This window comes from the organism of the source record quoted next, unplaced genomic scaffold, assembly GCF_019419815.1.
Source record: "Pyrus x bretschneideri cultivar Hongxiangsu unplaced genomic scaffold, Pyrus_bretschneideri_v1 Contig25, whole genome shotgun sequence".
Lineage (NCBI taxonomy): Eukaryota > Viridiplantae > Streptophyta > Magnoliopsida > Rosales > Rosaceae > Pyrus > Pyrus x bretschneideri.
The window spans coordinates 5,779,844-5,797,358 of NW_025999557.1; the positions used below are offsets into that span (position 1 = coordinate 5,779,844).

The following is a 17,515-nucleotide window of genomic DNA, read 5'->3' on the forward strand; positions in this document are numbered from 1 at the left end:
AAGATTTAAATCTTTAAGCTAGCCCATTCAGTAAAAAATTTCTAGCTCTGCCATTGCTTATAGTTGCTGTTTATAAGTTCTAACTTTGTGTATCATACATTGACAAATATGTTATAAGACTATATTTTAGTATCATATAATAATTATTTACTAGAGAAAGAAATTATGGAGCGTGAGTTGTCGTCACATGTAGTCGGTCAGCCTAAGTCACCCATAAGAAATTATCACTTGCATTGAGTCCATCACAATGGGATTGTGTGACAAATGAGGGAATTTTGAACGGATATAAAATCAAAAAAAAATAAAAAATCAAAAAATTATCTAGACTCATATATACTCATGAGAACTAGGTGTGGTTTGAAATTGAAAGAAGAAAAAGTTAAGAAAGATAATACTTTGCACCAATGGGGATACAAGTAAGCATGGCAAACCAGTACGTTGTGTTTGTGTTATACCTTTTATATATTTTAATGGGTATGTTGTGTCAAACAAATACTTAATAGGTGATTTAATTGCAACCTAATTAGTATTGACAGTATGGACATGGAAGGGAATGACAGTATGGACATGGAAGGGAATATTGCACGTGAAAAGGAATGTTGTATATTCCTTGACAGCTAGGACAGCTAGACACCACATGGTTTGCTGCTTATTTTTCTCTAGTTGCTGCATCATGGACAGCAAGCATAACACCCTGTATTGCATTTGTTTATGGCATGCGTGTATGTAAAATGTGTATAAAACCATGCTGCCATTGCAGCAGTTTAATATGAAAAATAACAACAAGTTGAAACCAAAACTTCAAGATGGTATCAGAGCAGGAACCATAGGGTCATGCCTCTGTTGTTTATCCTTCTAGCTTGTTCTTCTTCCTCTGTTCATCATTTGTTGTGATGGCAGAAGATATCTCATTTAGTTCTGAGGCTACAAGTTCCTCAACCCTAACACCAGCCAACATGATACACGGGGAGAGCAACCCACGACTGTGCTCCGTGTTGTTGAATGAGTTCAACTACTTGCCATGGTCCCGAGCTATATCTCTTGCTCTAGGAGGAAGATCGAAACTAGGATACGTAAATGGAACCATCAAGCCTCCAGATTCTTCCTCAGCTACCTTTGATGCATGGCGCTCAAATGACCAGCTTGTTATGTCCTGGATACTTAACTCGATGGAGCCCAAGTTATCCGAGATCTTCAGCTACTCAGATTCTTCACACATCTTATGGGAATCGATCAAGGAAATGTACGGCAGTCAACACAATGCTGCCCGTGTGTTTGAACTGAAGAAAAGCCTCGCTGGACTTAAGCAAGGTAATCAAACTTTCATTCAGCATCTTGGAAGCATGAAATCTATGTGGAATGAACTTGATCTATACCGTCCACACACCACTGAATCCGCTGCACTCTTGAAAAGGGCTGATGAAGATAAAGTGTTCCAACTATTGGCAAGCTTGGGAGTTGAGTATGAAGACTTGCGTAGCCACTTACTAATGACTCCTGAGCTACCATCGTTCGTCAACGTGTGTCATGCAGTCCAAATAGAGGAAACTCGAAGGAAAGTAATGCATGTTGAGCCCCGGTCTAGCCCAGAAGCTAGGGCTTTCACCAGTAACCACAACTTCACTAGTGAAAGGTTTTTTAATGGAAAGAAAGCTGACTGGAAATGCACATACTGCAACACCAAGGGGCACGTACGGGAAAAATGCTGGATTTTACACCTTGAGTTAAAACCTAAGTTTAACAAGGAAGGAAAAATGATCAGGGATGGGAAAGGGTTTGCGCCTAAAGCTTTCCAATCTAAAGAGATGTCAAACTTCACCTCAAGCCCTTTCTCCCTGATCAATGAGTTTGCCGCCTTTCTCCAAAAGAAGAGTGATATCGCTGAGGGTAACAATGTCACCACGGAAAATTCCACAGAAATGCTTGGAAAATTTGCTGGTTTTTTGGCAAATTCAAACACCACTACATCCGACAATATCCCAGGTATCATTTGTGCACTTTCCACGGCTCTCAATCTCACACACGATTTTTGGATTGTAGACTCAGGTGCCACTGACCATATAACCAACAACCAAGCTTGTCTACATGAGTTTCAAAAATTACCTAATCCTACTCATGTGTCTGTAGCGAATGGGAAAGGGGAACCAGTCCTAGGAAAAGGAAAAATTAAATTGATGGGGAGTGATGTAGAGTCTACGGCACTATATGTACCCTCATTTCCATTTCAGCTTCTGTCCATAGGAAACATCACACATACTTTGAACTGTCTTGCTATTTTTTCTCCTCACACAGTTGTGTTTCAGGATCGAGTCACTCAGAAGAAGATTGGTGAGGGTTTTTTGTTAAATGGTCTGTACTACATCTCAAAGGAGTTCAATCAAATTAAGGAACCCATTGCCACCCTAAGCCATGTCCAGAAGCATCAACTTTGGCACCAACGCCTCGCTCATCCCTCCGAACCAGTAATGTCTAAATTATTTCCAAATTATTGTACCAACACACATGAGTGTGAGATCTGTCAAATGTCAAAAGCCACTAGGCTACCTTTTGTACCCTCTAAATCTAGAACCAGTAAACTCTTTGAAGTTGTACACTCAGATATTTGGGGACCTTCCCGTGTTGAGTCATTTGATGGGTACAAGTATTTTGTTACATTCATAGATGACTACTCTAGGGTTACCTGGTTATATCTCTTAAAGTCTAAAAGTGAATTTTTTACAGCTTTTCAAGACTTTCATAAGCTAATAACCAACCAATTCTCCTCAAAAATATATACCTTACGGTCAGATAATGGCACCGAGTATACCTCCAATAATCTGTCAAACTACTTGAGCAGTCATGGTATCTTGCATCAAACTAGTTGTGTGGGTACACCACAACAAAATGGTGTTGCCGAACGCAAGAATAGGGATTTATTGGAGAAAACTAGGTCTCTTATGTTTCAGATGCAAGTTCCCAAGAGATTCTGGTCCCAAGCACTCCTCACTGCAGCCTATATCATTAACAGACTTCCCACTCGTGTCCTGAATTCCAAATCACCTTTTGAAGTTATGAAGGGAAAAACTGCTGATTTAACTCATTTCAGGATTTTTGGATGCACTTGTTATGTTCACGTTCAAGCAAATCATCGTGATAAACTCGAACCTCGAGCTATCAAGTGTGTGTTTATGGGGTACTCGAGTTCTCAAAAGGGATACAAATGTTATAACCCACACACTAGGAAGCTGGTCGTCTCTAGGGATGTACGGTTTGATGAACTCGTTCCTTTCTTCAACAATCACTCCCCGAATAGTTCTCAGGGGGAGAGTCTAATGGATATTTTTCCACTACCAACTCTTGCTGAAATCCAGACAGACACCCCCCCATACCACCCTATAAGTGATTCCCCAGTTGATGAGATGGTCAGTGAAGATATACCTCGTGCCCCAGCACCAATTGTTGCCACACAACCAATTGTAGCAGCACCAAAAAGGAACCCAACTCGCGATCGCAATCCTCCTTTACGGCTACAAGAGTACATCACTTACAGTGCAAGGCATCCCATTTCTGAAGCTCTTACTTATCACAAACTGTCAGCATCTCATGCATCCTTCCTAAGTCAGGTGACAAATAATGTTGAGCCTAAAAACTTTCAAGAAGCAGGATGTATGCCCGTGTGGAGAGAAGCCATGCATAATGAGCTCACAGCACTGAACGAAAATCAAACCTGGAGTGTGGTAGATCTTCCCAAAGGGAAGAAAGCCGTAGGGAGTAGATGGATTTACAAGACCAAATTCAATTCCAATGGTACCATTGAAAGACACAAGGCACGATTGGTTGCACGGGGGTTCACTCAAACCTACGGTATTGATTACAAGGAGACTTTTGCTCCCGTCGCCAAAATGAACACAGTAAGGGTGTTGTTATCAGTAGCAGTCAACCACGACTGGCCCTTGTTTCAAATGGATGTTAAAAACGCATTTCTTCACGGTGAGCTTCAAGAAGAGGTGTACATGAAGCTACCTCCAGGACACCCTCAAGAACAAGAAACTACCAAAGTCTGCAAGCTTCATAAAGCTATATATGGACTTAAACAGTCTCCTCGAGCTTGGTACGCCAAACTGAGCTCCGTTCTTGAAGTGGCAGGGTTCAAAAGGAGTCATGCTGACTCCTCTCTCTTTGTTCGAAGTGGTGTCCAAGGGAAACTCATAGTTCTTATATATGTTGACGACCTTATCATCACGGGGGACAACATGGATGAACTCGAGGCTCTTAAAAGGTCGCTCCACCAACAGTTTGCCATTAAAGACTTGGGAACCTTGAAATATTTTCTGGGAATTGAGATGGCTACCTCTTCCAAGGGTTTATTCTTGAATCAAAGGAGGTATGTTCTTGACCTTCTTAAAGAAGCACATATGGTCAACTGCAAACCTGCTCGCACCCCACTTGCTAGCAAACTTCAATTGGATGCTCCAGGTAAACCCCTATCAAATCCTAATGTGTATCAACGCATGGTTGGGAAACTCATTTACCTTACTATCACAAGGCCTGATATTGCTTACTCCGTTAGCCTTATCAGTCAGTTTATGCATTCTCCTACATTGGTTCATTGGGAAATTGTCAAGAGAATACTCCGATATCTCAAGGGTTCGATCGGCAGAGGCATACACATGCAGAAAAATGAGTCTAATAACATTCTGGCCTATACCGATGCTGACTGGGCTGGTAATTCCCTTGATCGAAAATCCACCACAGGTTTTTGTACCTTTGTAGGTGGAAACCTTGTCACCTGGAAAAGTAAAAAACAAACAATGGTTGCACGGTCCAGTGCTGAAGCTGAATATCGGGCCATGACAGCAACAGCTTCTGAACTCATCTGGTTGAAGAGTCTCCTTCTTGATCTTGGCTTCACCAGAAAGGAACCCATGTCCTTATTCTGTGACAACCAGGCTGCAATGCATATTGCATCCAATCCTGTCTTCCATGAACGGACTAAACATATTGAAGTTGACTGCCACTTCATCCGCACTCAAGTTCAATCCAAAGTCATCGAAACTGTGTACACTAGAAGTCATGATCAACTTGCGGACCTTTTCACGAAAGCTCTCGATTTTACACAGTTTCAACGGTTATTGTTCAAGCTTGGATCAATCAACCCCCTTGATCCAGCTTGAGGGGGAGTATTGACAGTATGGACATGGAAGGGAATGACAGTATGGACATGGAAGGGAATATTGCACGTGAAAAGGAATGTTGTATATTCCTTGACAGCTAGGACAGCTAGACACCACATGGTTTGCTGCTTATTTTTCTCTAGTTGCTGCATCATGGACAGCAAGCATAACACCCTGTATTGCATTTGTTTATGGCATGCGTGTATGTAAAATGTGTATAAAACCATGCTGCCATTGCAGCAGTTTAATATGAAAAATAACAACAAGTTGAAACCAAAACTTCAAGAATTAGTTAACGAGTCGTGTCATTTCGTATCAGATTAATGAGTCATGTAAAAAATTGTCATGCCTAATGTTAAGATATGACACACGATATCTTATTAGGTTCTTAACAAATGACATGATAACGATCCGACATGTAAAAGATTCTTAACAAGTTACACTAACGACCCGACTCGTTAACAGATTGATCAGAAATCTGTTATTTTCGTGTAATTTGATGCTGGGTTAACAGGTCATGTGCTTAGTATTTTCCCAAACATAATACAACGTGAGTTAAAAATGTTTGCTAGGATGGCGTGGTCGAAATGGTTTTAACCAAAATTTTTCTTTATCGTCGGACGAATGACATTAACACAATTGTCCAAACCAATGTTTTTTTAAGTCGAACGAGTGACGTGACGCATCAGGTCCATAACCAAGGATCAGGATTCTCTCTTGAGCAAAAGATAAGGATCTTCCTGACCAAACTCATCGGACCATTGAAATTTTATCCAACGGTTACAATTATTATAACTTTTAGAGAAGCCTCTGTTTTGTTCCCGTTGGATAAAAGTTCAACGGTCCGATAGACTTGGTCAAGAGGATCCTCACCTTTTGCTCAGGAGAGCATCCTGATCCCATAACCAAGACCTTTCTCCACCAATGAACACGTAATTAAGACACTAAACACGACGACGTGGCTGAAACTCATTCGTCCACCTAACACTCATAGAAAAGTCGACACGTCTCATGAGTATGATAGAGAAAAGGCTTGATGCGGTTGCCGTCCAAAGCGAGTGTGTCTAGAAACGTTAGCATCGCGTGGACCTAACAAACTTTTAAATTTTCTCTTGTTTTCGATCTCAGATTTGTTTTGTTGTACATAATATTTTCTAACTGCCATGCATAAAGGCGTCAATCCAAAATAATAACATAAAGAAAAATTTGAGCGTCCAAATTCCAAATTTGAACGACAATGAGTTCCATTATCTTTTGGTTTTGGCTTACTCCACGTGAGAGGTTTTTGTTTTCAACTTTGCAACTTGTATGCAACGATGCCGATGTATATGTTTTGATTTGTAATAATTTAATTATTAAAGATTCCCTCCAAATTAGGGCATATTTATTATTTAGAACAGCTCGTAGTTCCTTTTTAATTCTTGTCTTTTCTATGTTAACTTAATTTTTTTTTAATTTGTAATTAGTAATTACATAGGCGACAATGAACATATGAAAACAAGATAACAAGATAACATTTTTTTCTCTCTAAAACACAACCACGTGATGAGACTATAATTAGACAAAAATTATATGATACCGTATGATGATTCTAGCTTTCAATATCGTAGAACACATTATGAGAAATGTTATTTTTATTAGTTTACCTACTTTATAATACATAAAGTAATACAACACGTCACTTACATTTTGGTTGGTGAGTAATACCTTACCTGGGGCCTCCTAATTATATTTGGTTTGAAATAAGTTCATTATCTTATTGTACCTTTAACAAGTAAAGTTATTATATGAGTTTACTTTCAGAACCATATAATATTTGTTAATTTATTTATTTTTGGTTAATTTCTTCGATGAGATTTCTGAAAATGAAATTGGCACAATACACTTGTACGTAACTTGTTGCAGTGAAAGTAGGTGTGTGTGTGTGTGTGTGTGTGTGTGTTATATGTTATATAAGGGGAGGTAAACGAAAGGTGGTGTTGTCCACACTTTCTTTTTTACATCGTACGTACCTCTTTCAATTTTCAACCGTTGGATCGAATGAATTGAAGAATATAAAAATAAAAAACAGAAATTAGCAAAAGGGTATGTGGAGATGAAAATGGATGTGCAGACAATACTACCCTAAATGAAATGTGAAAATTGGTATCAGGTGGAATACCTTACAATAAAAACTTAGAAGCAATTGTACTGACTAGCCAAACGTACTAATAAACTGAGTACAAATTGTTAGAATCCCACAAGCATATAAATCAAACAAACTTAAAAGGTTAAAACTTAACAAAGTGAACTTCAGTTAAGTTTTAGTCTTAGTACTTGAGTTAAGTTCACTTGATTAATAAAGTGTCAATACTAGCAAACCCTACAATATTTAATTCCAGCAAGGTTATAAATAAGGCTTTGTAAAGTAATGAACACATGTAAGTTTTTGGCCGAAAAAACTCACCTCTGGGTTAAAAAATCGAGGACTCTCCACTGAGTCCAGTCCACTAGTGTAAACAAAGGTTCATACAAAGATCCACACAAAACTCAATACCTATAACTCTATCTAAGGAGCAACTTTACCTTTATGCAACCTTGTCTTACACGGGATGGACTTTTTCTGTCTTCTTGAAGTGGCAGCTCCTCCTGACCTCATCACCTTGTGGCACTGAGATCAACACGATCAATGATATGATATGATTTTATGATATGCACAACAGATTTGGATTCAACTAACCAATCAGGTTCCTCAATCAAATAGTTAAAGAAGAACCTAACATGAATCCGAGAGATTGGTATATGAAGGATATGAAAAACTTAAGTTTAGACCAAAAACTTAATGCAAAACCATTAAAACAATGCAACCCTAATATGCAGTGATTGGGTGTTTGTGCATGAGATGGTTTTGTGGTAGGGTTTCGATTTAGAAGCTTAAGAGGTAGCTCTAGGCTAAATGCACTATTTTTCTGAAAATCTGAAAATCCTAACCAAGAACCACAAAAACCTTGAAAACCCTTATAATGGAAGAGATGGATGTTTCAGACAAGGGGAACAAGGGGACACGTGTCACGAGCCAAAGAGACCTTCCCAGATCAAGGTTGAGAAATCCACGCACAGGAAAATGTGTCAGATACCCCGTATGGGCTGTCTTATTTTGCATGCCTAGACAGCTGAAAAACAGACGAAACTTTTGACTAGACAACTACACTAAACAAAAGGAATTCTGGAAAAATAAGTCTGACATGCATATGCAAATGTATGATTTAAACCTTTTGTAGTGAAGATGGCTGGTGCTTTGACAAGTTCAATCCCTAGTAGTAATTCCAGATTAGCATTGCACCCTAATTCTAACTATGAACATGTGTGATACCAAATACAAGATTTGACAAGGAAAACCAAACAATAAAACTAGTATTTAACAAAATGCCTTTTATCTTTAGTTGGTTTTCGAGTGCAATTTAATATTATAAAAAGGAAGTTGACAATAAATATGAGTATAGCCAAGTTGTAGGTAATAACAGTATGCTTTTATCTCTACATTCAAGTTTGAACGTTCCTGGTTATAAATTGAAATAAGTTTAATGTAAAATGCGGTTTTATAAAATATAATTATCTCTTATTATTTTATATAAGTGGGCATGATCCTTCTCCTTTTTCTTTTTGGTTGAAACGGAGATCTTATTTTCCATCCATTCCCAATTATCACCAAGCTATTGTCGTTGCATGTATTGAGAGAGCAAAAAAGGATTAGCCAGCTGGTTCCTCAGGAATTTGCTTCTCAAATGCGATTGTTATTTCCGGAAGTTATTCGAATTTTTTGCCCTCATCTGATTGCACTTTTTGCTAGGGTTTACCAAGAAAAAAACAGCGCGATCATCGTCAATAATTCGCCACCTTTCGTTTGTTCTCCACTGTCATTAGACTCATACGTGCAGAATATATATATACCAATTAGTACATGTCGATTTTTCTTTTATATAGATGTGATAGCTGCATATTTACCATATAAAATTGAGTGCTTTTTTGCTCATTACCCATCAAATTGTGGTAATGCTCGTCTTTCTATGTATACCGTTGGATTAGTTTAAATTTTGAAATTTGTATCTATCCATTACACAAATCTTGAATTTTAAACTTATTTAAAAATGATAAATAGGGTAATGAGCATCACAACTGCTTGAAAACGGTGAGCTAAAATATTCTCATGAAAGTATACATGTGGCATTGAAAGTTAAGCTGCATGCAACTTGAATTATGAATATATATGTCCCTTGGTACTTGATTCTTTAAAATTTTGGAATATTATTGTACCAACTATGCAGGAGGAGTATTTTTTAAGTTTTTACAATTTAAAATTTGAAATGTTTTATGCCATCCAAACAACATATATCATAGGAGGTAAATCGGCTCTAAAATTTCACCTCGTCTAGTAAGAGAAGGGGAAAAGAAAACGAAAGGAGAAAAGTTGAATCTTAAACTACAGTCCTGCTCTTTTAATGTCCTCATTTTTAGGAACCGTGAAGATTAAATACATATTAGTCACAAGATTATATTAATTTAGATCTAAATGCTTAAAATATTCAACAACTTAATAAAATAAAACTAACTTAAAAGTCATGAACCAACCATTAGAAAACTCATTTTCTTATTTTACTTTATTAAGTTGCCAAATATTTTAAGCCTTTGAATATAAACTAATATAATCTTGTAGCTAATAAGCAATTAGTCCTCACAAATTCTCAAAATGAGGACCTTAGAAGAGTAGGACTCCCTAAACTATTACCCTTTCTGTAAGGAAAGTTAGTAAACCATCAGAATCGATCTCTTGAATCCGACATAGTGTCACACACACATTTATTTATCTCTAATACTCTATCATGTTTCATTTCATTTACGGTACTTATCTTTAATGTTCATATTCTTTATTTTGTTGACTAAGTTGAGAGAAGTGTTAGTCTCATTTTGCGTGACATAACTTCTTTGATCTTTTTAGTGTTGAATGTAGCAATATTTTGCAAGTTTTACTGACAGTCGTGGGAAACTGAGTTGTTTAGAGTTGCTAATAAAGAGATAATTTGACCTAAATTTGGGGGGTGGTTTTGGTTCTAGATGTCCCAAATATGAAAAACGAGTGGCAAAGACCAAATAACTCGTGTCACGTCGGTGAAATTAATGCCTCTTTCAGTTAGTTGATGAAATAGATTGAATAAAATGTAAAAATAAATAAATTTTAGATAGCAGTGTATAACAAACATTAAAGCTTTTATCTGTATGACAGGTCTATCTTTTAACACCACCACAAGTTATACAACAGAAATTAGGTAAAATCTCTTGATATTAGTTATATAATATGGCATGTCAACCTTTTTTCTTCAGCCAGCTAGCCAATACATGCATTCACTTCAATAATTCAACACCACACATTCACATTGTAATTGTATGGAAACTTCGCATGTGAACTTTCCCTCTTTGTTGAGAAAATTTTTATATTGATGGAAAGAGAGACCTTGCATGAATTTATAAGTAAGTTTGTATACTTTCTATATTGTCAAATTAATTGTATGGTGGAATCTCTTCTTCTTCGTGGTATCAGAGCATATTGTTCTTCGTGTGAAGCCCAAGCCACACGTGCTCCACATCATCCCGTTCGTTTTGTCCACGATGTTAGGCTTACAAATTCACTACACCTAAGAAGGCGTGTTGAGACTGAATCCTACATTGGTGAGAGAATAAATCATGTATTGCTGAGACTGAATCCTACATTGGTGAGAGAATAAATCATGTATTGCCAATTAATATATGATATAAACCTTATCTTTCTTCACTCACTTTGATTGACAAATTTGTAATATTTTATTTTGTTGACCATATGCATGTAAAGAAGTGTTTCGGGCATACATACAATTTACTCAAAAAACATTTTTTGCTAAGAATATCATATGGTCCATACTTCAGGTTCACGGCATCAAATTGAATACATACTTACGCATTGTATGTATACAGTATGGTCTTTTCCAGTATTCTCCAATCATTACAAATTACGTCACATCTAACATCATCTGATAGAGTTGAGGAAACCCTAATTTGTACGTATGGATATGTATTTGGAAAGATGAACAATTTTCATTTGTTAACTAATTAACCTAGCATCCAAGAAAACAAGCAAAACGGTCGACTACGTGTAATTTGTGGTGTGTCTCTCCATGGTCCAAGGATGTATATTCGTGAAGGCCTGATCGAAGAGTGGACTAAAACTAGTCTCATCAGGGCCATCACTATACTGTCAGAAGCTTTGATAGTCCTGGGTCCAACCCAGGAGTTGAATTAAAGGGTTTTGTCCCAGAGAACAATTATTCTCCCAACAAGAAAAGAGAAAGGAGAAAGGATCCTTGCTGGATCGTTCTTGTGAGGATTCGGGCAATCCTTTGATCACATCCGTTCATCATATGTTGCGCGGTAAGTTTTGTTAAACACTGTTTATATTTAATTTTAAATAAAAAAATTTACAATAATTTGTGACCGAAAAAAAAACCAGACGAACTTGTCCTGCGAAGAGTTGTCACCGTCGTCTTGTTCTGCGTACCGCCAAAGGTAAGAAAAGTATCAACATTACCTGGAGCTGTGTTTGGCTGGATAGCAAGGCTCGGATGGGGCCAAGGCGTAGGACGGCGTGGTTGAGTTTATAATTTATTAGAAGACAGTACAAATATGGAATACGAGCAAAATCTTCAGGTGACATTTGGATAGTTTGTATGCAAAGATAGTAACTTTCTACTTTATTTTATTCAGCGACCCAATGAATAACAAGGCCGGCTGGCCAGCCATGGAGGAGACAGCCACAAGAATATCGTTCGTAAACACGTTATGAATTACATACGTATCGCTTCTAATCCTTATGTCACCCGCAGAGATAAAATGCAAAGACAAAACGCAAAAGGCAACTGATGCTGGTGAAAACGGGACTTCAATTTTCAACAGCTTCGAAATCTGTCAGTCAGTCAGTCAGTCGGTTGGGCCAATCATCTTCTCTGGCACCACAAGAGTATCGAATTCTTCGCTGGATAGCACTCCTAGTTTCAATGCAGCTTCCTGCAGAAGGGTTGCATCTTTGTTAGATTCAAAGACTTCAGCCGATGCTCAAACATGGTTTGATAATGCCATGCGTCTAATACCAAACAGCGACAGAATTTTCCAGTACTCATCGAGTTTAAGCTGAATTAGCTATCTGATGGAACAAATAAAGTATTATGAAAGAGAACATATTGTCACTTAGAGAAGTAGGGAATTAATACCTTCAAAGTGGATCCCTCCTTGTGGGCTGTCTTTGCAACTGCCGCAGCATTATCATAACCAATTTTCTGAAATACAAGCAGATACATAAGTCTTGACTCAAACCGTAGTTACACGAGGAAAACATACACATGAATGCGTGGAAACTTACAGGATTCAAGGACGTGACCAACATAAGTGACTGCAAAGCCATGCATTTTCCATACAGAAACAACGTAAAATCAGTTAGCTCTTAATTCTAAGATATGGAAGACTTAAAAGTTGCACATTCTTCACCAAAAATAAACCAACCTCATGAAGTAACTTTGAAATTCTTTCCTTATTAGCTTGAATTCCTCTCACGCAGTTCTTTTCAAAGGAAGCAGATGCATCCCCAAGCAATCTCACCGACTGTCAGTAAAGAACCAAAAACACCAGTTCAGGAACAAGAGCATGTATATGGTGCTGCAGCACGACAATAGACTCCCAACACAAATCTAGTTACTAGTACATACAATAACAAAAGGGCATTTCTTTAGGAAGTTCCATCATATGGAGAACTCAAGATATCATAATGCATCCAATTATGTGAAAATGCTTTATGACATTATTGTATCCAGAACTACATTCAAGAAATGCCGGTACTTGATTGCTGAAATTTCTGTACATATATGATTTTGATTGTGAACTACAAATCATGGAAATATCACAACAGAACTTACATGCAGGAGACCACTAGCAATCATTGGCTTGAACACATTAAGTTCGAAGTGACCGTTTGATCCACCTACCGTAATGGCCACATTGTTACCCATAACCTGCATGCCATAAAAATACAGATTGGTTAGGAGAAAAACTGTAAAAAGAAGATTACAATATCCTAACATCAAAGTGTCAAACCAACAAGTAATTAATGACTTCCCAGTTGTTTGCATGTCTTAACGAGACAAAAAAAGGAGACACTTTACCTGAGCACAGACCATTGTGAGAGCCTCACACTGGGTAGGGTTTACCTTCCCCTGAAACAAAAATGAACTCGATCAAAATGACAAGTTTAGTGGGGTTAAAATTTTGCACAGAAAGCTAATTACAGGTATTGGGCTATTTATTCATAAACATATTTAGGTAAGATATGAGAGTTTACGGGCATAATGCTGCTACCAGGCTCGTTTTCAGGGAGAATGAGTTCACCAAGGCCACAACGCGGACCACTGTACAAGAAATGCATCATGAATTCATAATTACATAAAGTGCACATGGAAAAAGGATGAAGAAAAGGCAAGGTGATCCAAATAGTACACAAACCTTCCTAGTAAACGTATATCATTTGCAATCTTCATCAAAGAAGTAGCAACTGTGTTCAGGGCTCCGCTAGTTTGGACAAAAGCATCATGTGCAGCCTGGAAAAAACAATAATGAATCAATAGCATGCAATATTAGTTTGTTGTATACGATGCAAGAATGTTTACCAACTGTTCAATCAAGTTAAATATTTCATCCACCAAAAGAAGAAGATGGACATTTAGTGTAGTGACTCACCAAAGCTTCAAACTTGTTTTCTGCAGTGACAAATGGTAACTTTGTTTCCTCAGCTACTGCTGCAGCTATCTTTACATCAAATCTGGGCGGAAGACACGAAATAAACGCAAATGAAAAACGCATAGAAATTTCACAATGAAAGTTATAATATTTAAACGTTGAGCAATAAGATACAAAGCATGCCTCTACTCTATATACAATACTAATTGGGGTGATGAAGTACTAAAACAAATGGTGAATTAAATACTTATCGTAGAAACTTAAATCTTGAAATATCAGAGCAGGAAAAAGAATTAATAAGAGTTAAAATCAAACCACGATTCCCCCAACTGAAAGCACATCAGAATACCAAGGCAGGCAAACGTAGAGAGATAAAAACATGGAAAAAGAACACAAGTATTCTTCAACGCTAAAAGCTATTCATACCCCTTCTTTGTGTTCAATCCAGTCCCAACAGCAGTACCACCCTGTGCAAGCTGCTCAAACAAAAATTTCAATCAATCAGAACGTATAAAAGAAAAAATAAAAGGGAAGGGAAAGCAACTCAAAATCCTATGAGTTGCCTACCTGATACATCCTAGGTAGAGTAAGCAAAACTCGTTCAATTCCATATTTCACCTGCAGCCAAAGAAAGAGGCTTATAATAAGTATCTCCTCGAACAAGATACCAATCTTGTCCAAGAGTTAAAAGTGTAAATAGAATAGTACGGCCCAATGGTGAACAAATCTCTGCCAGAGGAAAGTAAGCTCACTTGTGTTGAATAGCCGCTGAACTCTTGCCCAAGAGTTAAAGGTGTCGCATCTTGTGTGTGAGTACGTCCAATTTTAACAATATCTTTGAATTCTTCAGACTGGTAACAGTAAAAAAGGTGGAATCAAGAACTTTCAATAAGATATAAATATGCTTTTGAAGGACAACGGGAGAAATTAAACCTTCGAATGTAGGGCAGCATGCAAAGTTTGCAAATTTGGTATCAGTCTTGAGTTAATTTCCATTGCAGATGCAATGTGCATGACCTGGAAATAACACACAACGTTCAAATAAACAGCAACAAAGCAAAAAAAAAGCCTCACTAAAACAAAAGAAAAGGACTTACCGTTGGGAAAGTGTCATTAGAAGATTGTGATCTATTAACATGGTCATTCGGGTGCACAAACTTTTCGCCGCGCTGATGGCCAAGTATCTCAGCGGCCCTGTTCGCAATGACCTGGGCACAGTCCAATGTATTACCCCATTAATTGACAGTTGACATACACAAGAAGCACGACCCAAGAGCATAACTTTCATGGATCAGTGCTAGCTAGCTGCTAAGAGCTCACCTCATTGGCATTCATGTTGCTTTGGGTTCCACTGCCAGTCTGCCAGATGACAAGCGGAAAGTGTTCGTTGAGCTTCCCCTCGGCGACTTCTTGGGCGGCTTGCATTACTGCTTTCCCAATAGTTGGATCAAGACCATACTCCATGTTCACCTGCAGTTAGTCACCACAAAATTCAGCTAGGCAATACATCAAACACCTTACAGGCACAGCCAAAAAGCACAAACCTTTGCAGCGCATTTTTTGAGCACCCCAAAAGCACGAACAATGGGTTCGGGCATTCGCTCCCGCTCGCCGCCGATATCGAAATTCTGCAGCGATCTCTGAGTCTGCGCCCCCCACAGCCTGAAAAATCACGTCTTGAATAATTAAATCACTTCAAAATTAGAGACATGAAAAATGAAACAGCAGCTGGGAATTGAGAGAAAGACGAACTTGTCTGAGGGAACGTTGATGGGTCCAAAAGTGTCCCTTTCCTCTCTAAACTTCGTCGAATACGGTCTCAAAGAAGTAGCGTAGCGCAACGCTGCCAACGGCGTCGATCCACCGCCCGCCCGCCGTGACACGAGGTACATCGCCATTTGCAGGTGGTTGAGCTCGGACTGATGGAGAGAAGAATGGAACGGGAGCAGAGGGGTAGGGTGAGTCCAAATTATTGAGCGGCGTGCCAGAAAGCGGGATGCTTTTGGACTAAACGCAGTCGCCTTAACAAACCCGACTGTCGTTTTGGGTTGAGATTTGGGTCGTATGGTCTGGCTCATGGGCTGGTGAGTTGGCCCATATAAGTTTGCAATAGGCAGTCCGAGATTCATGTTACCCAATTAGGCCCACTACACATGGAAAAAATAAAATTAATCAAAAGGAAGAAAAATAAAAAGTAAAAGTAAAAGCTAAAAATTATTCAAGTGGTGAATTGTTTTGATGGATAATTACTTTGTCCTTTAACCTCTATGTCTCCGGTTAGCGAAGGTTAGAGTAGCGATACCAATTGTTAAAAATAAAAAAATAGGATAGCACTCATGTTTTGTATTTGTACCCCGAAGTCACTCTCTAGTCTCTACATCCATTTTTTTATTACACAGATATATGTTTACACAAAAAGGTGGGAGATTTGGGTTAGGCCACACAATAGGCCAATCACCCAATGAATCAACCATAATAAATAGGTATCGAACTCGTCATTAACATGATTCAAACTTAAAACCTCCTATTTATATGTGAAGGAAAAAATCATTAGACTATAGTACTAAGTAACACCCAACCCAATTATTAAAACTTTTCTTTACACTTAACTAAATTAATTAAATATTAAAATATTAAAAACAAAATCCTAAGTGAATGAAGAACTAAGGGCACGGGCGTCCACTACTAGGTTTAGTATTATTACTCTTTACTTGTAAGTAAGATGTCTTAGGTTCATGTTTAGTAAATGTCGGATTTAATATCAATTTATTTCTCCACTTTTTAATGTAAATGTATCGTTGTATAAAAAAAGAACTCAACAGAGTCGTTCTTTAGTAGTTATAAAGAAGTAGATATTATAATATTTCCTTTTATAATTGTCCACGCTTGGTTTATCATATTCGAACTCGCAGGACAACACCATTTTCAATAGTGTGGGTACATTAATTAGTTTCCTTAATGTAAACAAATAACCAAATTAATTATCTTTCATTCATATTTTAATTTATCCATGTTCAAAAGTTAGAGAAATAAAAAGTAATTTACATGCATGCATGCACGCATGTAGGTTATGCAACACAACACACTTAAATTTTAAACCAAGCTGTTTGAGAAATACTCGAAATCAAAGAAGAAACAAATAACAATGCAAGAAGACAGATATCTTAAAAGGAAATATAAACAACCGACTGAGCAACATCAACTTGAGAGTGAGAGAGAGAGAGAGAGAGAGAGAGAGAGAGAGAGAGAGAGAGGTAGATGTTTTACCTGTCTGTAGCTAGCGCTGTATATATATGCAACAAGAGTAAGGAAGACAAGCAAATAAAATGGAGATTTTGGGCTAAGATTTTTGAAGCGCAGTTCCAGTATTTGGAAACAAAACTTCAGAAAGCGGTATATTTATAAACTTACTGAGCACTTTACTTGGATAAATTAAAGAAAGACGACTTGGCTCGGCTCGGTTAATTATGCATTTACTAGTATTTGTAGTTGACGAAGTTTTCCACACGGCATGTATTGTACATGCAGAGAGCCAATGACCTTCAAATCTGTAGGGCTACCCTGGACTATAG

General features: G+C 37.9%; 1 protein-coding gene across 1 annotated transcript; it reads right to left on the reverse strand.

The window, feature by feature from the left end:
- Positions 1–11,894: 11,894 nt before the first annotated feature.
- Positions 11,895–15,914, reverse strand: LOC103938333 (fumarate hydratase 1, mitochondrial). The gene is made up of 17 exons (XM_009348333.3): positions 15,696–15,914; positions 15,488–15,605; positions 15,264–15,413; positions 15,041–15,151; positions 14,877–14,960; positions 14,696–14,794; positions 14,511–14,561; positions 14,370–14,419; positions 13,944–14,025; positions 13,710–13,804; positions 13,549–13,615; positions 13,373–13,423; positions 13,127–13,222; positions 12,717–12,815; positions 12,577–12,606; positions 12,428–12,493; positions 11,895–12,224 (listed from the first exon to the last, which is right to left on the reverse strand). The coding sequence occupies exons 1-17, from the start codon at positions 15,839–15,841 to the stop codon at positions 12,138–12,140; spliced, it is 1,482 nt and encodes a 493-aa protein (XP_009346608.2). The 5' UTR covers positions 15,842–15,914; the 3' UTR covers positions 11,895–12,137.
- Between the last annotated feature and the right edge of the window lie 1,601 nt (positions 15,915–17,515).

Bases quoted from the DNA above. Each gene is read 5' to 3' on its own strand.
- LOC103938333 (XM_009348333.3), bottom strand. From the start codon at position 15,841: ATGGCGATGTACCTCGTGTCACGGCGGGCGGGCGGTGGATCGACGCCG. The intron at 14,795-14,876 runs GTTTAATTTCTC...TACTGTTACCAG, and splicing joins ATGCTGCCCTACATTCGAAG to TCTGAAGAATTCAAAGATAT. The intron at 14,026-14,369 runs GTATGAATAGCT...TCTTCCGCCCAG, and splicing joins GGATTGAACACAAAGAAGGG to ATTTGATGTAAAGATAGCTG.